Raw genomic sequence first — 24447 nt, 5'->3', positions numbered from 1 at the left:
GTAATTGCAGTCACTATGCCGATTGTGTCACCCTACAGACTAGCAAGCAAAAACAGAACACAAAAAATATTTGAACAGCCACAATCTGAACAGGTTTTCAGTGCTTGATGACTGGGATTGTGTAACAGAAGTAATTAACAGGACTAAAACAAAAAGGATTTACAAGAGTAAAAATCCCACAGATTTTCAAACAACTGTGGATCCATTACAAACAGGGCCAACGCAGGGGGAAAGCCATACGCTAACTCTACATAATACAGCTGCCAAAAGGAGCTTGTAGCTGTAAAGTGCTAGAGTGTGTGTGAATGGCTTAACAAGAAGAAAGCTGAAGTGATTTGTGGGAAATAAATCCTAAGTATTTTGGTGGGTTCACCAGGTTCATGAAACAAAACACGACAATTTAGGGAAGAGGGAGGGAGTGGAAAACAGATTTAATAAACAAAATCAAATGGCAAACTCCAAAAAAATGAAATGTTAAAATGGTTTTAGTCTTCTCCACAACTTCCTGTGCTTTATTTGGGAGCATCTACAGCAGGGGTCCCCGAAGTCGGTCCTGGAGGGCCGGGATCCTGCAGGTTTTAGTTCTCTCCCTGGTAGTACCAACAACCTTTTCAGCATGTTAATGTTCTTCTTAGGCCTTCTAATGAGCCATCATTGGATCCAGGTTGGTTAAACCAGGGAGAGAACTAAAACATGGAGGATGCTGGCCCTCGAGGACAGAGTCTGGGGACCCCTGATCTACAGCATCTTTTACAAATCAATCACGTCTTCGACCCGCAAAGAGAAACCTTGAGCAGGCATAGCTCACAAGTAGAAGCAAAGTCGTGAGCTTTTGGAAACATATCGTCACAGCAGGTGTGTGCAGAACTGACGACAGCACAACACATAAAATATGTGTCGTAAAAATCCCTATACTATTATTTTCAATACAATAATGGCAGATGAATAACAATGGTAGAAATGTTGTTGGCCAAGGAAATTTACTTCTTCAGAAGTAAATTATATGTCTCACCTTATTGTGCTTCTTTACAGAAATGATTCCTGAGTCTTGCCTGTGCTTTTAAATGCTGCGGCTCGCTGGTCGTACAAAACAATACGTCATTACTACATCTCTTCCTTTCCCAGTCAGTTGAAGGATATCTGGCACTAAATGGCTTGGAAAGTCTGGTGCGTAACAGAGGTAGCCAGGCTTCTACCAACCTCATCATATCATTCCTGTTGAAGAGCTGGGAGATCTGGGAGCCCGTTTTTGCAAATAGCACTCTGCAGGTAAAACCCTAAACAGTTTGTGTCCAGGATATGTGGGATTTTTTCTGACCCTAACCCCGTACAAGTCCAACTTTGGTGATGATTTTGTGAGATGACCCAAAGTAAAAAGAGACTAAATATGAATGAAGGCCACATTTTCAGTGTTTTGTGACTAAAAATTTATTTCAATCCAACTTTACAACTGCTTTGTGTTAGTTTGGTAAAAACCAGCCCCTTGTTCTACGCTTTGCTTCATGCAGAGGGCCCGGAAACTCAACTATTAAGAAACAATTGCTCCCTGGAGGCGTGTACTCTGCTGAAATCTTAAATGTTACCTAATCGCTAATGTTCGGCTGTGACGTATGTAATGCACCAGTTTGATGCTATCAAGCTTACCGAAAACAACCATTCTCCACAGCAAAGAGAGAAGTGCCGAGCTGAACGAGGCGCCTGTTAATGATAATTCAATACTAGGATGCGTGGCCAACCTGGACTGAATGGCGTTGCTCACTTCCTCCACTGCCATTGCTACAACTACAGGCAGACTACAATTCTAAAACAGCGCAGAAAATCGACGTCACCATTCAAAACTTCTCCGGTTTGCTGATTGGCTCGGTTGATATTCTATTGGAGAAATCCAAGTGAATGAGAGAAAGTCCAGACAGAACAGTGAGGGCAGATTAGAACTGAGCAATGACCAGGCTAGCTTTGTGTTGGTCTGCAACACAAAATCCAAACAAAATTCCCTGAATGTTATGGTTTTAATCTGACAAAATGTGAAATAGTGTAGTTCAAGAGGTATGAATACTTCTAGCTCTGCAGATAAATTAAGTTCCAATTAGAAAACACATTTGTATGATTACAAAGTCATATTAATGTTAAGCATTAAACAATACAGAGAGGAGTGAAAAAAAAAAAAAAATGTCTTTGCCGAATGTGCTGTTCTGGCTGTACACACAAATCCCACCATCATCAAAGAGGAATATAACTAACTAATCACAGGAGCGTTACTTATATGTTGCTGACGGGCTGAGCCAGAAGATGATTAGTGGGTAGTTAGCAACCATGGCAGCAACAACAAGCCCAAACAATCACTGTCAGGAGGCGGTGCTATCCCCCAAAATCTGGCACGCTGCATCTGTAATCTGGACACCCTGTTCTCGAGTTAACACGGCCGTCTTTAATGAAATCTTCTACTTTGGTTTTTTTTTGTTTTTTTTATATAGACGTGCTTTAATCTCCCTGGCAGCTGCTCCATTCAACAGCTCCGCTTCTGTTCGCGAGTGCGCAGCTCGGGGTATTTGTGAAGCAGGGCAATGAAATTTGCCCACCTGCGCCGCGCCGATGTTTGAAGTGGAGCACTGAACGCATCCACTGTCATGGACTTCAAGAGCAAAGAGGGAGAAGGACAAAGAAAGAGGAGGAAAGAAAAAGTTGGAAGCAGGAGGAGGAGGAGGAGGAAGGTTGGGCGACGTTTCATGTCTCATCACCAGCATAAGCGGCAGGCTGGCAGGAGATGGGGTGGTAAAAGGGGCGGGGCTTCGTCGCTGAGGCTTTGAAAACTTGCGTGCAACAGGTGCTTCTAAACTGTAGAGCTGACAAGCCTCGTGGGTGGGGGGAATTGAATCCAGAGGGGGATTTGGTGACAGAAACACAACAACAAACAAGAGAGTTTGGTAATCCTTTGAAAGAAGGAAGAGTTTGTGTGTGTGTGTGCAGTTAATATTTTACAGCTCTACTGAAGCCTGGGGGCCAATTACAGCAGAGAGCAGAAGGGCCGGTTCCCGTAAAGGCGCCAGCAGTGAAGAAGTAACTGAAGAGGTTTATTTCCCCCTCAGCACTTACATCTTCCACATTACTAGGAAGAGGGAAGCAGATGATTGTAAAACAATGAATAAAATACCGAGTTCAGCTTTTTAATTCCCCTTCAGTTCTCCATTTCTGGGCCAGAAAGAAACAAAAAAAACAAAGAAAAAAAAGTGAACTGTTGATAAAAGCGAACTTGAAAAAGCTAAACAGAAATCTGCAACGGAGCGTGACTTTTTAACCGGTCTGGCTCATGTCTTGTTTTCTTTTTTTATGCATGTGTGACTTACTGATAAACCAGCAGAGTCAGAAAAAAAGCTTGTCTTTCTCTTTTAAAAACAGAAACCAAAAAGTTTATACATTAAATATTTTAATGTATTTTTGCCTGTGTAGTAGAGGAAATGCTTCTGTACAAGCCCTGAGAAGAAATGGCCCGACAGACTGAAAACATTTTTGTCTTTCTTGGTAGTCACCAAACCGAATTGGGCAGATGTGTGAAAGCATTGACGTTGCTTGGTGGAAATTCACTGTAGTCAAAAGGGGTTTTCCAAGAATATGAGTTATTAATATGCACCTTTTCACCCCATGTAAATTTGTGGCATTTCTAACCTCTTACAAGAAACATAAAAAGGAAGAAGCATGTCTAAAATGAAAAGCAGAAGAGTTAAAGCAGCTGCTAAAAGAGATTTTAAATGAACACTAAGGTCAAAACAAGTTAATTATTTATAATAATGTTTGGATAGTAATAAATACTCACATGTCTGGGTTTTATGTAAAAGCACAATCTCCCCCTAATGTTTCTAAAAGAAATCAATTCTGGTTACTTTATTCTCTTTCGTATGTGAAACTTACAGTGCCTTGCAAAATAATTCATAAGCCCTGAATTTTTAAACATTAAATCAATGTTTAATTTTATATAGGTTTATAAAAGTAAAACTTTTATGTAATTTATAAAGTGGTGCAAAAGTGATACACAGTTTTCATATTTTCAGATGACACTAAAACGGAACTTATTGGTGGGTGGTGGCGGCATCATGCTGTGGGGAGGTTTTTATTGAGCAGGGACAGGAAAGGAGTTAATAATGCAAATGAACACAATGTACAGTATATATTATGTGCATTTAATTAAAATTTTTAAGACATCCGACTGAGTTGCACATCTCTAGGATTGGAGTACACCATTTTTATTTCTGATAACTGAGCAGTATTTTTGTCATAATGTTGTACAGTATTTTATTATTATAAAATAACTAATTATTATAATTATTAATATAATTACTAATTATATATATACAGTATATTATAATTATATATCCGTTCATGTTTTTTGTATTTTTTGTGTGAACCTACATACCATGATGCTGCTGTTACACCTACATTTCTCCAGTGTTGGACAATAAAAAATATTTCTATAAGTATAAGCAAATGTTTGATGATTCAAGTGAGGAATTAAATAGAGACATACCCCAAGCATTGCAACTGGATTTGATGTGAAAGGCCACTCTACAAGGCATTGGCAAAAGACAGTCACAACCTTTAGGTAGGAGAATGTCAAAAACAATCAATTCTTGTCCTTATACCCTACTTTGTGTTGGTGTATCTCATAACTTCCAAATAAATAAATTGAAGTTTGTCGTTGCAGCAAAACAATATGAAAGTTAAAGGGGCATGAATACTTTGGTAAGGCACTGTAGTTTCACTGTTACAGTAAAATGCACCAGTGAAATCTGGTTCCGATCACTGCAAAGTGACTCAGCCAAGGCAAGTACCCACAGCTGGTGCAATCCTAATAAGACTCACCCACATACAAGCTTCCAGACGAACTTTTGAAATGATTGTCCAGAGGGAGATGCTTCCCTGGAGGCCCGCTGGGGCCACCATCCTGTCTGCCCCCACATCCACCTGCTCAGCACCAGGGCCGGATGTTGGTGCTTCCTGTTGGGGACAGACAATTTGGTCCGGATAGGGAGGCTCAGGGAATTCCACCGAACCACATTCATAGGCTGCCAGAGTCACCGCTGCAATGTGAGGTCCCTGAATACCAGAAAGCAGACACAAAACACAGACAAGTGAGAAAGAAGGAGAAAATGCTAATTCGTTCAAAGCAAGCGCAAGTGAAACCTCTTAACTCAAACAGAGTGGGAGCATAGCTAACTGCTGGTATTCTGAGTCAGTGGAAGACCCCTCTAATATTAGCATAGGTGAAAAATTGCAGCAGTGAGTCAAATATTAACTGATAACATAATGGCAGTTTTATGTGGGCCAGAATCTAAAGGCATTGTCCTCAAAACTGTGCTACAAGTTGCACAGACAAACATTAAACATTTGGAGGATAAATAGCGGTGGTGCAGAGCTATCAAAGCACCAACAGCCAAAGAGAGGAATTGTTTTACTGGAGACGTGCAGCAGAGAAAATCTCAGGAACGTGAAGTATAAACTGAACAATGTACCAGAAACAAGTGGCAACTACATTGTATATGCTTTGTTTCATTTATCTATGATGTCAACCAATTGTTGCTCCGGTTCCACATAAAAAAAAACAATTTAATTTTCAGCTCATGTGACTCAGTAGTGTTAGCAGTCCAAGGTGATGACATTACAAAGCCAACAATATCCTACTGTAACAACATGTTTGCCATAAAAGGTTGTTTAGTACTGTCAGTTGTAAATTCCCCGACTCTAATGACCTTAACAGTATTGAACACTAAATCAGATAAGGAAGAACTGATCTAAAAATTTAGAAGCTCTGGTGGATGACACAAAACAAAACCCAGAAGTGGTTTAATGCTTTGTAATTTAGATGAGAAAAACTAAGGGTTAGATATTCAAAAGAACTGTAGCTATTAATTTGCCTAGCATCACTTCATTGATTGATTGAAACATGGTTGCTACTCCGCCACCTCACCCTGCACTTCCAGGAATGTGGAAATTTAAATAATTAGGAGGAGTTGATTCATTTATACACAGATATTCCTCTTGCTGCAGTTTTCTGAGACAAATTAAATAAATTTGAATATCACAAATCAAGCCGTTAAATCAATAAACCACCATTTAATTGTTTTCTTTTTCTGTTCAGTTTGACCCATACATATTTTTATGAGATTTTTTTATCATTTGCTCCTTTTAGTTTCTAATGTACTGGATTTTGGCCGTGAGAATGATGGTATTTCTTTGGGGTAATGGATGGTAGCTGTACAGAAACTGCAGAGAAGTGTATTAAATGATGGCCTAGTTCTCAAGTGGCTGGAGATCTGGAAAAACAGAAACACTTTCAAACAATAATTTAGTTCCCTGGTTAGATGAAGTCAAAGAACTCTATGATTGCGGTAACTGACTGCTAAGTAGTGAATAAAAACAAATAATTTCTTACAATGCTGCTTCCACTCCTGTAATTTAGTTATCATCATAGGCTTCTTGAAAAGAAATAACAGCCCTTTAAGCATGATGTTTCGTGGTCATTCAAGTCTGACTCACTTTGACAGTAAGTATGATAACATCTTGTCTCAGAGTACAAAGTTTGATTAGGTTTTATAACAAGCAGAAGTCATCATCATGTGACCAGATTTCTCCGAAAAAACATAAGCCATTCAGCGCAAACCTGTAAACAGATATATAACAATCAGACAATTCTTTGGTATTATCCCTGTAAATAAAGGCACGACTGTGGCGTGGGCTGATGTAAGAAGACACTTTGTACTGTTTCTTCCATGTGTTTACACTCATGGACGTGCGTGTAGGAAGGGTGCTCCCTATGACGCACAGAGGCAGTTTGGCATTACACAATGCAGCACCATTTGCCTTCTGGCAAAACTTGGGGCTGGACTGGAACTTCCGCACCCGCACGAGACGAGGCAGGACGGGACAGGACGGGATGTGGGAGCACAGTTAGGCAACAGAAACTGTCAAGTCATCTCTAAAGGAAATGTGCTTCTGCTTTTAAATATGTACGGTACGCATAGCATCCAATCAAGCTTCCGGTTCAAAGCTTGCATGCACTCAGAACGGGTGTGAATATTAGGTCAATTTAGGGCATTTAATGATTCACCTGTGATCATTTAATATCATTTTAAGGATTTTGAAAACAATCATTGGGTTTGTGTTTCAGAACGTTTGCATTCAGTGAGGATATTCTCTAATCCATCTTGCATCAGAAAAATGCAGGCTTAAATAACATATTCTCCCACTGATAATTGGTTAAATGTCAACAGGAGAAACTGTAATTAGGGGTTAGGGTTTTAGGCAGAATTTCTGAAATTAGGTTTTTTTCCTGGGACACTTATGGCTTTTAATAAAAATCCACAAGTTTCCAATAGAAGCTTAATGTCTGGCTGCGTTCGCTATCTTTTTCAAGCCAATTTAGATGTGGGGTCGGGATTGCTATTTTATTGGAGCACCTTACAGTTTCCATCTGTAACAGTTGGTGAGATATTTCTCATTTTAAAAGGCACATCTTCACTCCTCCAAATATGCATCTTATTATGACTAAATAACTTTGTCTCATATTAAAAAAAAACTTTTTCCAGTGGCCATTTTAGCTGGTAAATGTGGGGAGAACCAACTTCGCTGTGGACAGTGAAGATGGTGTTCCAACTGTTTCCTTGCCGGTTGATCCTATCCAGTTTTTCTGCCATTGAAGGTTGGGATTTTCTTCCAGATCATGGCAAAAAAATTTACATAATTTGTGAATCATTTAGAGATAAAATTTGCTTAGTAGTTTAAAAAAAACTTATATAGATTGATGACAACTATTAGCTGCTATCAGTCATAATCACTAATTAGAAAATAACAGCTTTGTATCACAAAAATAAATATAACTATAATCAGTTTGCATTGCGACGCCCCAAGTAAATATGACATTTATGCCGTGGATGGATGTAAAACCTCTGTATGCATAAGTCCCTACATAAACACTAAGCCGCTCCAGATTTTAGAACAAAAATCCGGTTGCTAACACTGTTGTTACCAAACACAAACCGGGATATCTTAGTGACCCAGATGGAAAAATAAAGAAACTCCCAGCATTGACCCAGTCAGAGTTGTAACTCCTCAAGCACATGTCCTCCCATCTGAATATGAAGAGGGGGCCACTTTCACATCGACGCACACAGATCCTTCAATAACACAAACTCATCTAGCAGACGGTTGTATGAACAAGAAAAAACTATTCTCCTCACAACTCCCAGTGTGTTTACCCAACACACACACTTACTTAGAGCTCAACAATAGAGTGTGTTGCGTGACTAAGAGTACCTGCTCACACTCGCTCTCTTTTTTTCCCCTCCCTCTCTATGTTTAATGCTGTGTCACTGCTTCTCTCCTTCCGGAAAAATCCAGCTCTCTCATGTTTTCCGGCCGGCTCAACATCCAGGTAGCCGTCTCCCTCTGTCTTGGTATTCTGCTCACTTGATGACAGACGTGTGCAAGCAGGAACTTAAAAAGCAGTTCCCTTAGTTCTAGAGTAAAGCAGTAAATGATTAACAATAAAACACACACACACATACACAGAGTTTACTGTCAACAGAATCCAGGTGAGATTTGATGTGTACTGAACTACTTCCCCCCCACCTCATGCTGTTTCTGTTTTCATATCTGTCTTATGACGACAGGCTTTCATGCCACAAAATAGTACTTACATCCACACGGATCCAGTAACAAGGAAATTGTGAGCAATGCTGTCAGTGTGTGTAGTGATATCACCGTGAGAGGTGTGTGTCTGTTAGAACACATGGCCGAACCAGAGCAGCTTTCAGAACAAAACAAGACTAATAAGATTGTAGGATTAACCCTTAAAGCTCTTCTGAAATATAACTGGAGGGCATGCATTTTTCTTCCCCCCCATCCAACTTAACACGCAACTGGGAAACTTTTTTTCATTTCCTTTGATAGCTAACCCTTCTGTAATTTCAGTGTCGCATTTGCAGGGACAGTAGAACGTTTTGCTCAGCGTGAAGCTTTTCTGCTGATTGAGGGTGTAGATTTAAGTCTGAGTTTGTTTTTTTGTTTGTTTTGAAGCATATTTTAAATTCAGCTGCCAGATAATTCATAACTGCAAGTCAAAATTAAACTGTTGCTGTTCACTGCTGGCAAAAAAATGGGGTGGGGGGGAGTTACACTAGTACATAATTCTGCAAACATTTATATCATTTTAGAAGACAAAACTTAAGCAGCTGCCTGCACTATCTGGAAAACCTCAATTTCATGATCACAGAATCTCATTACATGAATTATAGGATTTCATAATCAAATTTATGGAATGTTTCTTTTCATGCATTGCTTTCAGATTTCATTTTAAGCAAGCCATGAAGGTTTTTGTCATTTCATTGTCTACCCTTTAAATTCCTGTCAAGCAATTTGCATTGTCTTGTGTGAGAATAGTGTGACGTAAATTAACTTGGTTTTGTCTGCCATGTTTCGGTTAAATTAAATTCAGATGAACAGAAGGGAATGCATTGAATTAATGTCAGTTCAACAGAGTTTTGCTCAGTGAAGTTCAGCCAAGTTTAATTCATTACAGTGCAAGTCAGTTCAATTCAAGTTTACCTTAGCTCTAGTAATTTCAATTCAGTTTGGTTCATTTAAATTGATGAGTTAAATTTATAACTCAGCTCAGTTTTCGAACAGTTCAGTTCAACTCAGTACATGTCAAGTTAGCAAAATTCAATTCAGTTCATTTTCCCCCATGGCCAACCAAAAACATTTTATTTCAAGGTCCTATTTAGATCCAACTGTATAAAATTCAATGTAGTTCAAGCTTTATTCCAGTACAGTGCAATCTGAATTAAACCTAAAAGTATTTATAAGAGACTAACTTACACCTGATTATGATGCAATAATATTTGATTCAACTAATCATAAATTGTTTAAAAAAAATTGTCCAATTAAGTTAAACCAGCAGATCACATTTATTTAGTTTTCACTTCCAGCATCCTGAGAAAGCACATGGTGATAGTAGAAAGGAACGATTTTTATAACAAGAAATGTCCTAACAAATACTTTATCATCTTCTTATATTGTATTTCAACCTTTTTTTTCCTGCTCACACAAATTTATAAAAGCATATTCTAGTGCCTCTGTGATCACAGACTGGTAGGTATTTTAAAGCTGTAGTAAAACAGATCATGGAAAAAGCAAATGACAGTTTTTATCTGTTAACACTGCATGACTGTTTGAAGCATGTGGCTCAACTATATGATCGCTTCATATTCAGACGTTAGGATTTCCATTTTTTAAGTTGGAACAATGATCCAAACATGCTCACTGAAGTCAGAAATGTCAGGGTTGAAGTCTAAGTTGGAGGTTTCTGACAAACCCTAACCTTAAAGTCCAATAAAGCGGTCTTGGATGTATGCTGTCTTGGCCAGGACCATAAAAGGTTAAATCAAAAAAGTATAAAAGTTATTAAAAGCAGAGATAAATGAAAAAAAAAGTACTTTGTTTCTGGTTACACTATTTATTCAATCAAATCTTGTGCTACTGTACAACCTCCTTTAGTGAACATGTAGGTAGGGTTAAAAAGTTATGAATGGTATTAAATTGCATTGCTAACAGTAGTTAACCTGGTGGCAGATTAATTTGTAAATCACATTGGTTTTAGAACAAGGAACTGGTATACTGCCGAGTGTGAATCTAACTCGAGAAGTAAAATTTGGTATAATCTTTACAAACACTGAAGCAATTTACATCCAAAATTCTTCTGAAAATGTCCAAAAACAGTCCAAGTACCAACAGTACCACAAGTTAAGAGTCATGAACATAGAAATATTACAGACAGAAGCCTGTTAAGTGATTATTAAAGTCTGGTTTCATTATTTATCAAAAACATAAAGGTCTTTGCTTGACCGTACCATTTTTCACATTTAATATTACCTAGTATGCATTAGTAGCTAATCAGAAGCAGACACAGGTTGTGAACGCTTTGTCTCAGTTTCCAGCTGCTTCCGGAGCCCCGCGCTGGCATTACTGGCCGTCCAGAAACTGACCAGTCCTCAGCGGCCGCAGCCACAGGATGGTCCCATCATTAACAGGTCGCTGTGGTTGTCGAGGGTCATTTAGGCACATTAGACACGGTCCAGCTAGCATAACCTGCTAACCACTTCATACAGAGGGATACTGCTGGAGGCGAAGCATGACAAACATTAGAGGTTAGTTCGTTATGAAGAAGCCCCGGTCTGGATCCGAGAGGGAGGTAAGGGAGCTCTGGACTCGGGCCATGGATGGAGCCGAGACACAGAAAGGAGGGGCAGGGGTGTTTAGAAGTGGGTGGTTAAGTACACACCATGAAGAGGTTACAGGGGCTGGTCCTGGTGATTTATCCGTGCGGTTTCACCATATGACTTGGAGTTCTGAAACCACTCCCCAGCAGACACACAGATTCATTCTGTCCTCAAACGTTCAGTAGAGGAAACTTTGGACAAGGAACAAAAAAAAAAGAAAAAGACTTTCATTTCAGTTCAGGTTAAAGGATTGTGAAGTGATTTTATGTTAGACGTGGAAGATGAAGTATTAAAATAAAGCTGATATTTTTACACTACTTGAAATAAATGTATAATTCATTATAAACTATAATTTGTAAAAATAAAAAAAAATGACTTGAATTTGAAAATCATCTTGCTTTGAATTACTCAGCTTGATCAACTCTGTTCAGACAAAATATATGGATATGGACTAGATTTATTTTATTTGGCTGTAAAAAAAATTATTCAACAACATTCAACGCCTAAATGATCCCAGCAGTTTTTTTTTTAAATGGCATTTGTATATTTAGTATCAGAAAAAATTTGAAATAATTATGCCACTTGATTTAAATAACAAAAACCACTGGCAAAAAATAGAACATATATATGTATGTATGTACATATATAATGTGAATTAATATCGCTTTTCAATAACTAAAGCACTATTTTAGCTACTTTTTGCCTGAGAAATGAATACATTTCTTAAAAATTACTCCCATAGCGGTGAACGTTAAAATTATTTTGTTTTGTTTTATTCTTTCTTCTGACAAAAAAAACTAAGTGATCAGCCTTTATTATATTAAAGCCTGAATATGATTTTGTTTTACCTCAGTTTTACAGAAAATAAAAGTAATATGGCCATTCTTCAAAAACTCCTACCTCAAGTTTTATTACATAAATGTTATTTTCTCAACTATCTTCATAATACCCAGTCACAAAAAAGTAAAGCCAAGCTTTTTGGATTTCAAGTTAATTAATTGCCGCTATCAGGAAGGACAATAGAGCTACAATACAGAACCACCTTGTTGCTTCTAGAAAGCATTGAGTAATGTTTTGCCGTAGAATGTCATAAGATAGCTATGCTTAAAATATTTCACGAATACAGGCAGCCAGCAGCGCTCGGCTTTGGTCTGGTCATGTTTGGCTTGTTCTAGGGCACGTGTTGGTCCAATTTTAAACACTAAACCCACTTTGGCCCAAGACCTGCTTCCTTTGGCCCGTTGGGGTGTGTGTGCGTGTGTGTGAGAGAGAAAGAGAGAGTGTGTGTAGCATTCAAGCTGAATAGAAATTGTACTTGGTATTGACAGGACTCCTGGGGTTTCTAACGAACTGAGCGCCAAATGCCTCAAAACCCTGAGGTGAGACAGTTGAGATTGAGAATCCATTAAATATAACACACACACACACGCACACACCCACACACACACACACACACACACACACACAAGGGTTTCATTGAAATATCTTGCTGGTATTTGGTTTTGAAAGACTTTTAATGAAGAGTGACTCACAAGATGTTCAGGCATATCTGTGTCTCCAGGCTCTAGGTGAAAAAGTAAAGTACTTAGTGATAATAAAATCTGAACTCCTATTTAATCACCGTCCCCTCCTCATAACTGGAGCTCTAAAAGGAGAAATATCCACAAACAATGCATCTTTATAGAATGTAATTAATACTGCCTTTTTAGGAGTGACAGGATCAAATCCAAGCGACAAAGTTCCGACACACTATCTAGATTTAGTTAAAAATTAATGCCGCCAAATGGAACTTAAGGAGGTGTCGAACTTAAAGTGAGAGATCCATTACTGCCAGGTACCGGTGAGTCAAGAGGCGCTTTTCAGTTTTTTCAAAGACCAACTGAACTTGATCCCGATGTGTCACTCCTTTTCTGGGTAACATGCATGCAGGGTATCAATTGTCATTTTGGTGTAAAAAAAAAAAGAAAAAGGAGATGATTGTGCCATGCTGAGTCATTCTCAGGTGAGGTTCAAAAAGACAAGAAAGAGCCAGGACAGTGACAGCAACCATTTCAAGACTTGTCTCAAAGAGTAAAAACAGAATTATTAAATATAAATACTCATCCACATAGTAAGGACAAATCGCCTAAAAAACAGTTTTTACCCGATGGCAATCATGGCACTAAATTCAAAGGCATAAGAACTTCTGCTCTTGACACCACTTTGTTATAAATGTAAATTCTGTTGCGACACCTCCAGGCGCTGCAACCATCTTCTGATGTCTAAGTTTATTTCTCATTTTGTACTATTCATTTCTTTATCTTGGTATATTACGTATATACACATAACCTGCATCTTAACTCGAGTCGAGCAAATCTCAATCTCGTTGTAATCTGCTGATGACAATGACAAATAAATCTTATCTTATCTTAAGAAGTTGTTTAAAAGAAAAAAAATAGGTAAAAAATAAATAAATAAATCTGTGAAATGGGTGCATTTAAGACATAATTCAACTAATTTTAAAAATAAAAAACATTAAGTCTCATGAAAAATAGTTTAACTTATTGTAAGAAATATAATAAATAAGTGAAAGCATCAAGCAGCACAAATTGTATGTGAAAAATGTAAATTATTCCAATTATGAATTTTCCTGCAAAATACATACAAGTACATGAGGTATAACAGCTGTATTTTAAAGAACAATAAGTTCATAAAATCATATATATATGCACACACACACCTATATAAAAATGTTAAAATGTTTATTTATGAGCCAGTTAATTTTTTTTTCATGTATTCTGTAAATAAAGGTTTTTTTTATGAAACAATATGCTCAAAACTGACAAAAGTAATTAGCAAGAAAATGGTGATCCTACAATCACAATCTAAATTTACAGTCTCAGAAAACTAGAAAGAAAATCCTCTTCCCTACATTTTATATTTTTCATTGTGAGTGAAGACGTTTTGATGGCACCCTCTTACAGCCCCTCTGTGAACTCAACCTGCATCCGGTGCAGGTGAGTTTTCCAGGATGGATGCAGTCAGCAGTAAACCATCGTGACACTGAATACCTGGGTTGAACCCAAAGTTGCCTCACAAGCCACTAATCCTGCTCAGCAGTGCAGCCCCCAGGTCACATAGCGCAGCAAAGGTTGTGAGTCACAACTCAAACAAAGCGGCCGAGTTTCTGTCTGTGTGAATGTCTATTTACCCTGGAATAAAACTGAGGCTTGTCGCTGCAAAAGAGTGAGGCAGAGGGCATCACTCGCATACCAGTCCTTTGTCCAGCTCCCTGCCGTGACGTAAATGAGTTTTCCTTCACCCACATGTTCTTGTCAGACAGTAGATGTGTGGGCAAACCGTGCTTTGCGCTTAAACTGTCGCCTTGCTTCAAAGTAACTGGATCACTGAGGCAGAGGTGTAAGTGTAACAACAATGCAGGAATAGCATCCAAAAGCCGTATTCCACGACCTACTCATTGCTTAGAGTGATAGCTGGCTGTAATTAAAGCTCAGCTTCTGGTAATTGCCAACAGTCCCCTCTTAATTTCAGAGGGGCTGCAGTGGAATATCTGTATATTCTGCACGAGCCTCCCTTTGAAACCTATAATCTAGAAATCCTAAATGAAACCCAATACAAAAAATACAGAATGTTCCTTTATTTAGATAAGCCGCTGTTGGGTTTTTTTTAGAGGAAAAGTGGCTGTAAATCACAAGTCACATACACACAGTCAAATTTTTTCAATTCCCCTTTTACTGCCATCATCAACTGCCAACACCTACAGTCCCTTGCAAAATAAATGATCTGTCACATTACAATTATAGGTGTCAAATTGCACAATTGTGAAGCAGTAAGAGCAAGAGAAATTGCTTTTAAAAGATTTGTCGGGCATATATTTGCACAGAGTTTCCTTTAATTTGACTCCCCTAAATAAAATCCAATGTAATCAGCTTCTAAAGTCACAGAATTAGACCACAAGTGTATCATTTAATCTATGTAAATCCAGCTGTTCTGTCAAAGTCTCAAAGGTTTGTTAGACAAGATCAGAAAACAAACAGCATCATGAAGTCTGAGGAACTCCGCAGACATGTCAGGAAGAAAGTTGAGGAGAGATGTAAAGCCGGTTAAGCGAGAGAACAATATCCAAATTATCAAAAGATTACATGCCATTCCACAAATTCTTCATGACAAGATTTGGAAAGTGAAAACAAAAACAAAAACATTGTTCACAGAAAGTCATTCGAAGTCTATTAAACGTTGCTGGCCATGCGCCATTTAACTTTCTGACCTACATGGTGAAAAAGAACATTATCCTCAACAGTGAAACGTGTCGGTGGCTGCATCATGCTGTGGGAATGCTTTTCTTCAGCTCAGACAGGGATGAATGGAGCTGAATGAAGAGCAATCCGAATATAAAATCCGACAGAGACCACTGAAGACTCGATATTGGGGCAAAAGTGATTTCTGTTTGGAAAACCTAACAGAAGACTGCAGATTTGATTGCAGCAAAAGTTGACCGTTTGAAATATTACCATCTTGTAATTATTTTCCTTCCATTCCACAACAATGCTCTAATCTGTATGCTTGTGTCTAATAAAATCCCAGTGAAGTACTTTGACGTTTGTCTCTCCAGTAAATGGGAAGAGCGTCATACTTCTGCAAACCACTGTTCATAGAAACACACTTTGGGCACTACCATTTACTTATATAAAAAAAGAAGAAAAAAAAAACAAGAGAAAAAAAATGTCTTGTTGCTATTTTGTAAACAGTAAAATACACCATTTTTAATTTTATTGACCAACTGTCATGCTGCCATAATGACTTAATAGCCACAACCATTACTGAAAGTAATTTAATATTGTATGACTCAGATGAGCTCTCTTCTAAAATATTTACAAGATTCCCAAGCTTTTAGGAATCGCACACACTGCAAATGTCTTTTCAATTAAAAGAGGAACTGACAGAAACGAGATGAGATGAAAGCTGGTCGCCGTCTGTGAACCCAACAGTCACTGTGGCACAAACCCACACAGGTGAGGGGCGTCCAACATGAGAACACGTTCACAAATGCACACGTCTGGACAACGATCTTTCTCCCCACAGTTCCTACTGAAATGAGATCTCTCCAGCTTTCCTGTGCCATTTTATTGTTTTCATGTTCTGTAATGAGAGCAGCCACCCACTACCTCCTACTCCCAAAGCAGCTGGATAAAATATACTTGATGATGTGCCAAGTTTGCCCTTTTTTCCTCCTGCTTCATACGCCTGAGCGGCAGCGTTTTGTCTTTCTCCATTAACTGGCCCTGAACCGTGTACAATGATCTCCCGCCGTCTCAGCGGGATGAAAACACAGAGAGGAGACACAGAGCAGCAATTGCCAATGTCAGGGAACAGGAGAGCTGCCACTTGTGCTCTGCTTTCATTGAGTGGGATGGGTTACACCGCGTCATTCGGCCCTTTAGCTCCCCTGCTGGTCACGTTGCAGTTTTGCCAGAGTGCAATGTTCACTGCTTCCCGCCAATTTCTAAGAGTGTTTACTATTTAGAAATGTGATGTGCTCATTTATTGCTAATAAAATTAATTTTAGAGCTGACTGGTCAGTTTTACAAAGTTTAGTAAAAAAAACAGAAGGGCTTTTTGAAATTGTTATCTTAAGATCATAAATGAGAGTTGCTTTAATCTCATAATTATGAACATAATCCAGAATGAAGGCTAGAAAGTCAAATTAACTCAAGGTCAGTAAGTCTATGAAGAGATTCAAAAATAAGTCAAAAGTAGGAGTGGTTGATTTAATGCATTTCTTAGTCTTAGAAAAGTAATGAAAAGTGTGTTTTCATTATTCATGTCGGTATGTCTTCAACAAGAAAACGTCAGATATTCTTTACTCTTTTTTCATTAAAAAAAATCTATCAAATGAATACTCAGGGATAGATTTCATCCCCAAACAATATCTTCATGCGATATCTTTGTAACAGCTTAACAACTGCATCTTTAGACCACTGGCACCCTCTGCTGACTGACTAAATTGGGTTAGTCGAGAATCTTAACGTCAGATTGAAACTATTTATGCAAATGTACTAGAAAATGGTTTTCTATACGTAAACAGTCTTCTGTCAGCTGGCTTGTCCCTGAATCTATGCATTATATGCTGCTATGAGGCCATCTCATGTCCTCAATATTAGTTCATTTTTTTTCAGAAGGTATAGAGACATTTTGGTGCAAGTTCTGAACATGGTCGACCTAATTACAATCACTGACCCTGTCCTACTTACTAAAAACAGTGCGAAACGTCTACAGGCATTCTGCAGAATGCCATTTTCAATTCCCAAAATTTTCATCTTAATCATTGATATCTTTAGAAATGTACAACCTCATTAAGGACTTGCTTGGATGCATCAGTTCCCATGAAACAGGCAAAGTCAAACGCAAACTACTAAAATAATTTAAATTCTGAGAAATAAATAATCTTCACTGAGGTTTTGTGACATGTGAAAGATGTAAGATCAACAGTTTGGCCACAGGTTCTTTTTTTATTTTTTTGGAATCTGCTCCAATTAGGTTTACTGAAGAATTGAATTAGCGTTTAACTCAGTCATTTAAAGAACAAAAGCCAAGGTCTGGATACAACACTCAACATGTCACTGTGTATGGTACATTGCTAGAGCTGCACCAATCAGAATTTTGTTGGCTAATTTTCAATCTGTTTTTGTAAAGTTTTGACTCCCTGTTTCTGATTCATTTCAGATCTAGAATCTTGAGCCACATCGGTCTCCATTCTCCATCTGCTGAGAATTAGCAGAAACAGATCAATCCCATTTGACTTTGAGTGCATGTCCAATACAGAAAAGCACAACAAGGACAAGAGCTTTTTAGGGATGCATGTGTAAAAGAAAATTTGTTAAACTGTAAGCTGATTATTTCTAACAGCTCTTACACATGATTAGCCATCAAAACAGACCACATCACTGCAACTTTTGGCTTCAGAGGTTGTGCCCACAGTCAATCATGGAAAAGGTAGGTAGTATCAGATGGCATAGAAAGAGCATGATGAATAGTTTTTACTGGGCTTTTTGCGGTGAGTGCACAGTAATTATTTAAATTAGGCAAAGAGCCAATGTTGCACTGTGTGAGACAGCGTTCACCAACAGAAATATTTCAATGGTTGACATTTTAAACTGACATTTAAGCAGTTTGCATCGTAAGCATTACTAAAATGCTTACGATGTTTATTGTGTAGCATACTGAAAACAATACACAGTAGCCTGTTTATTGTGTAGTGATTATAGCTACTTATTTTAACTGAAATTTGCCTAAAGGCTGCAAGCATGTTCAAATCCAGCATGTTCCAGATAGTAACTTTACTCTGTTGAGCCTTCCTGTGATCTACTGAGAGTCTTGCTCTCACACAGTCTGACTTAACTGCAGACATGTCTCAACATGTTGTAGAAAATATAATTTCTACAAAATCTATTGTTGTACTTCCAGTGGCTTCATTTCTAAACACTTAAATGATTCTGCAAAAAGCAAAATTCAGGTCTTTGCTCGGCAACAGCCTCCACACTGAAGAGTGTTGTCAGCACAAGCTGCTATATACAGTGCATTTATTGATCAGAAAACAAGAATATCCAATTATTTAGGTATGAATTCATATCTGATGTGAAATGTGGAGAGCATTTATATTGGACCTCTTCAGCCAGTACTGAGTAGAACTGGATGTTGGGTACCATTACAGCTGCAATGTAATTGTTTTATTAACTTCAGCTCCTGCATCCTCTGCAGTTATCTCCCAATCAAAGCCTGCTGCTAGGATCCATGGTGCATGGCCAGATAATCTAGATCAGTTTGAAGACAACTAAACATAAATACCACAATAACATGTAAAAGTATCACCACATATTAGACTTTTTTTTTTAATTCAACAACTGTCTTTCCCGTTTTCTGTTTCAAACCTATGTCTTCTGCACAAATGTTCTCTCTTGCTTGTATTCACTTCCCTGTTCTAAAGCTTCCTCCCGACATCCTGGTCTGTCTCTGCATGCACAGTATGTTTCCTTTAATTAGATTTTAAAAAATTGAGTTTTGAAGGAGTTCAAACTCCTTTTGTTAGCAAGCAAGTCATTTAAGAGTGAAACCAAAAATAAGAAAATTTAGTCTTACACTAAAATGTTCTCTTGATAAAATTAATTTACATTCTTCCATAGAATGACCTGAAATAATCTAAGTTGAATTTTCCGGGCATGTCAGTCTGTCTTTGAAAAAATTAGTTAACTACCATTTAAATTTTCAGCTAAAATCAATGTTGAAAATTTCTTACCTTTACTGACTAACAAGTCTGCCTACACTTTACTTTTTTCTGATGGAGCCTTTAAATAAATTAGAAATCAAAGCAAATTTAAAAGAAAGCAAATATTGATCTAGAAAAAGTGCCTGTATTCTCCTGAAAATCTATATTTTTCTGGAAAACAAATAATTTATTCCCACTGTGCTATGGGATTAAAAAGGCATATTTTTAGATGGCACTCTACATTAGCAGAGCTAATAACAGTGTTTAACATGCTGTATCTTCCAGGCTGGAGACAGAATGTACAGCAGCAGCCGCAGGAAGGAGCATCAGGTTCTGTCATGAACTCAGTGACACCACAACCTGCAGTAACAGCCACTCCAACTAGATGGCGATACAACACTTTGAAACCTCCCACTGAAAAGAGCTGGGAGTCAAGGGAGATTAGAGGGGGAAAAAAAACAACAACTCTCATGTTACATTTTGGAGCGTCAGTTTTTGACTTTTAAAAACAACAGAACAGAGGACACACACTTCAAAGTTTCCAGTTCGGCTCCACTGGGCACGAGCACCCGAGTGTGACAGCGAAGTCCCCTGATGACAGATGGACTAGAAGCAGTAAGAACCAGCAGATGTTCTGGTATCAGAAGTGCAGAAACAACACCCACCGCCCTCCCTCTCCCCAACATCCTCACTGCCCTGAACTGAGGCACTCAGAGATTAGGATACTTGGGGGAAAACATATGGAAAAAAAAAAAAAGGAAAAGGGAAGGGGTGAGTAAAACCAAGAACGTAAACAGAGAGGAGGCATAAAAAGAGAGGGAGTGACAAAAGAAAGTGAGAGTGAGCGAAACAGTGGGGAGCAGGAAAGAAGGGAGAAAGAAAGTACTCAGACAGGGGGAGGGAGAGTGTTTTTATCCTCATGTGCACTCAAAGGGGTCAGTGAGTGCAATTGTTTTTAGCCTGCCTGTCAAAACCAGTGTCCCTATCACAATGCCTATTCACACCCACCACATGCACACAAATGCATATAAAGTGCAAATGCATAAAACGACTCCAGAAAGCTTTTTTCACCCTCGTCAATACTCTGCAGCAGCGTGACAACATCGACAACCGTGCCTTTATAAACCTGCGTCACTGGTTGCACCACCACCATCATTCTCATCATCATCATCCGCTCTGTTTGGGTTTGAGCCGAGGCACAAACCAGCATGGGGAAGTGGAAGAGCTGCAGCGTGGAGGAGCCAGGCAACTCTCCCTGAAGAAATTCTGTCTTACCAGGTAGAGCAGGAAGGTGTGCAAGCCGGTGCCAAGACCCACAGAGGAGAGGATACCCAGGCCGACCCAATAGGCGCACCACAGTGTCTTCTTCTCCATGTAGCGCACGTACTGCAGAGGCCAGGGAGAGGGACAGTCCACCACATGGCAGAGGCACATGCATGAGTGCGAGGAAAGAGCGTGTGGGTGTGTGGGGGGGACGTGAAGAGGGAGGGGGGGAGAGCGAGAAAGGGAGGGACAGAGAGAGAGAAAGTACGTGAGTAAAACTGTGAATAAAAAAAACGGAGGGTACTTTGAAGGGTGGGAGAGGGCAAGTGAGCAGGAGAGGAAGAGAGAAAGAAACCTTTGGAGGTAGAGGTTGCTGAGTTTCAAGCGCAGAGCCGTAGGGTAGGAGTGTTCAGCACTCAGAGAAGAACAGCACCATTATTCTTTTCATTTTTTTTTAGTGGCAACTAGCTGTTACACAACAAGCACAGTAAGACGAGCCAAGATCCATCCGTCTGTCTCCCACTCTGTCTCTTTCTCTTTGCTGCTGTACTACTATCACTCCATCGCTCCATTTACACCTCCTCCCTTGAGTCAGGGCAGGTTGTTTCCAGGAGGAAGCATCAAGACCCCAGATTACGGGAAAAGAGGAGGGGACTTTAAAGGGTTTGAAGGGGGAAGCGGGGGGGGAGGCTTACCAAAGACTCAATTTCCCAGGAAACTCAGCAAAACAAAAAACAGCACATACTGTCTCTCTGTTTGCTGGCAAAGTGCTGGGAAGTGAGGGGCCAGCCATGAGGAATTGTTACGTGCAGTTACTGAGAAGTGATTACACAACTCTGAGGTCTTTGCGTACAATGTTGGAAAAAAAGAAATGCCAATGGGATGTGAAAAATATAGCAACTAAGGCAGAGTTGGTGGAAAAGAAAAAACTAAGTGGAAAGGTTGTGTGCAGATCGACAGAACAACCTGCTGAGTTTTTAGGGGAGTTACAAAGAAAGAAAGCAAACATGATGTTAGTGCATTCACTCATATATGTCTATTTATAAGTGCAGAGAAAATGTGTTTACCAATCTTACTGGTATTCTGATTGGCCCAATACCACAAAATGACTAATAAATACTTTTAAAGAATCTCATAAAGTATGTACCTTTTAAAACTCTATTACAATAATTTATCAGGCATCTCCTCTGCAGTTGAAGCAAGCTGGTTACATCACAGACAGTCGCTATGGTATTTTTAAATTCACAACACATGAGGAGGTCAGTCACCTTCTGATGTGGTCCCTCAATATGGTAAGCAATAGAGAGAAGGATAAGCAGCATCACAAGTCCAAACACTGTCTGTCTTTGACGCCAAAGCCTGAGTAAAGGAGGGAAAAAAGAAAGGAAAATGAACACAGAAAATGTCAAACAAGAAGAGTTGTGTTTATATGCAGAAAACAAACCAAAGACTCATGATGAATCTTGAAGTATGAGTGAATAACGGAGAAGGATTTCATCTGTGGAACAGAGACATGGCTGTTTGAAAGTAGTCAAGCCTCAACAAGTTTTAATCAGTTCTGTTCTTAGATGGATTTTCATCATCATGCACTGAGTACTTTATGAGGAACGCCCTTAAATTTAAAGCAATCCAACTCTACCCTGAATTATGCTTAAATGCTAACTTCACTAGTAGAGCAGAGAAAGGAATGCTGGCCTTGAACCCTGTCTCGGTCATATTGAACTAGGGCTGAAACGATTCCTCGAATGATTCGAGTACCTCGACTATTAAAATTCCTAGAGGAAAATTTACCTGCCTCGAAGCTTCGTTAATTTATGTTTTATTATGTAGCGCACCGTGTTCCGGCTGGGACATTATTTGCGTTACGCGGAGCTCTCACTTCCGCCTCGCAGTTGTTGACGAAAGCTAAGCGTTAGCTGCATAACGTCCAATGGACCGTACCACAGGGGCCGCGTTTCATTGGCTGGTGCCCATTCTACGTGGTCACGTGCGTGACCGTCTCACAAACACACCGTTAGCTTCCCGTTAGCTAAGTACAGCATAATGGCAGAACTGATACAACTTTTACACCTTGAAGCCTGTCTGCTACACAGTCTTACATTAGCTAAACAGATCAATATGCAATGTGTCTGTATCTGACATACACTAAAGATTTTATTTTAGCGGAAAAGGCTTTGGACTAGACTGTTACTCGTGTTAGCCACGTTAGCACCAAGTACAGCTAGTCAAGCAACCATCGCTGTGTTCAGGGAAGCGCTGATTAATAATCGAGAAATAAATATCAAGCCTGGAAACTTGATATCGTAACGAACTGACTGTTATGTTTTTAACGTAATCTTTGCTCGTAAAAAGGTAGGAGTGGTTTTGAGTTGCTCACCTGTTCGGGTTATTTTACCTTTGTTTACCTTTGCTGTGGCGCATTACAGCCGCTGTAGTTTCTAAACCTTGGACTAATTACCTCGTTCGTTTGTGAGTTTACACAAACATCAAATAGAACAAATATATTTCATAAAATTTTAACAAACAAATGGCTTCTACCGCGATAATTATGTGAAATTAAATTAATTATATCCCAGCTTCAGAAGATTTGCCTTTACCTTTACAGAGCTCTTTGGCTCCTCCTATCAGTCTGTAGCTTCTCATATTGACGTCATCAAACCAAATGTCAGATCTACCATAACTGACTGACACCTGCTGGCCTCAGGTTTGCAACCAGCTTGTGACTGAGAAACCAGTAACCTCCTCCCAGATGATGACCTGAACTTGTTAGTTCCTCTGTCCATTGTAGTAGCTGATATATTGTGAAAATCCGGTAGAAATGATGCACTAATCCAGTCATGTTTACATAGAAACAACGCGGCGCAAGGCTTTGTGAGACTTGCGGTCACGTGGGTCGGTTGTGGGCGGAGCTTGGTAAGGTCCACTTTCAAGTTCGGCCCGTGGGGATTTTATTGATTGGTGATAATGCCCGGGTTTTCATGGTTTTGGAGGGACCAATAGTCATCCTTAAAATGACTGTCGCGATGCCTGGAGTATAGCAGCCTTTTCCTGCTGGTTGAAAGCGAACGGCGGGAAGAGCGCTGCAGGTGAGCGGATAGACTGAACACGGCGGGCCGCTGAGTAGTTGATGGTTACAGTGTAAGTGTTACTTTACCCACAAACCGCACAATAAATTTCATATATTCCGGTCTGAACAAACGGGTGGCGGAGAGCATCGTGGCGGTACATGGCTGGTAGATGAGTTTCTGATTGTGACGAATGAAGGTGCCGTAAATATCCCGTATTGTTCCCCGGTTCTTACTTTCGATCTCTGGTCTGCCGGTCGTGTCTTCCCCCCCACATCCTCTACATTAGGTTTGTTCCTTCGTCTCCCCTCCATCCCATCTTACGTTCGTTTGTTCGCCTCTAATCTACCCACAGTCCCCCGTCACCTCCACCACTCCAAGGCCCCCAGTCCAGACGACATTTCTCCTATTTTCAAACCCAAAGCTTGACAGGCGTTGGGTGAGAATCCATCTATTAGACTCACTGAAGATGAATACATAAACTAAAAGCTGCTGGAGTATAGACTCTTTTTTTTTATCAGCGTATTTGTGAGCCTGCCTCTTTATTATTAAATTGAATATCATTTCAGATCTTTGTATAACTTTTCTT

At 39.3% G+C, this 24447-nt stretch overlaps 1 protein-coding gene across 3 annotated transcripts in view; it reads right to left on the bottom strand.

The window, feature by feature from the left end:
• vmp1 (vacuole membrane protein 1) overlaps positions 1-24447 on the bottom strand; it is a 76684-nt gene that overhangs the window by 42323 nt on the left and 9914 nt on the right. For 2 of the 3 annotated variants that reach the window (XM_005812324.3, XM_023342150.1), the window contains exons 4-6: positions 22062-22152; positions 20806-20916; positions 4855-5088 (exon numbers count right to left, since the gene is read on the bottom strand). In XM_005812324.3, the coding sequence (XP_005812381.3) occupies positions 4855-5088; positions 20806-20916; positions 22062-22152 (436 nt within the window). Of the gene's footprint in view, positions 1-4854; positions 5089-20805; positions 20917-21148; positions 21168-22061; positions 22153-24447 lie in introns of those variants that run through there. The other variant, XM_023342151.1, reaches the window with a different exon arrangement.

The sequence above is a fragment of the Xiphophorus maculatus genome, chromosome 11, assembly GCF_002775205.1.
Source record: "Xiphophorus maculatus strain JP 163 A chromosome 11, X_maculatus-5.0-male, whole genome shotgun sequence".
Taxonomy (NCBI): Eukaryota; Metazoa; Chordata; class Actinopteri; order Cyprinodontiformes; family Poeciliidae; genus Xiphophorus; species Xiphophorus maculatus.
Note: the sequence above shows the minus strand (reverse complement) of the source record. Positions and strands in the feature narration are given on the sequence as shown.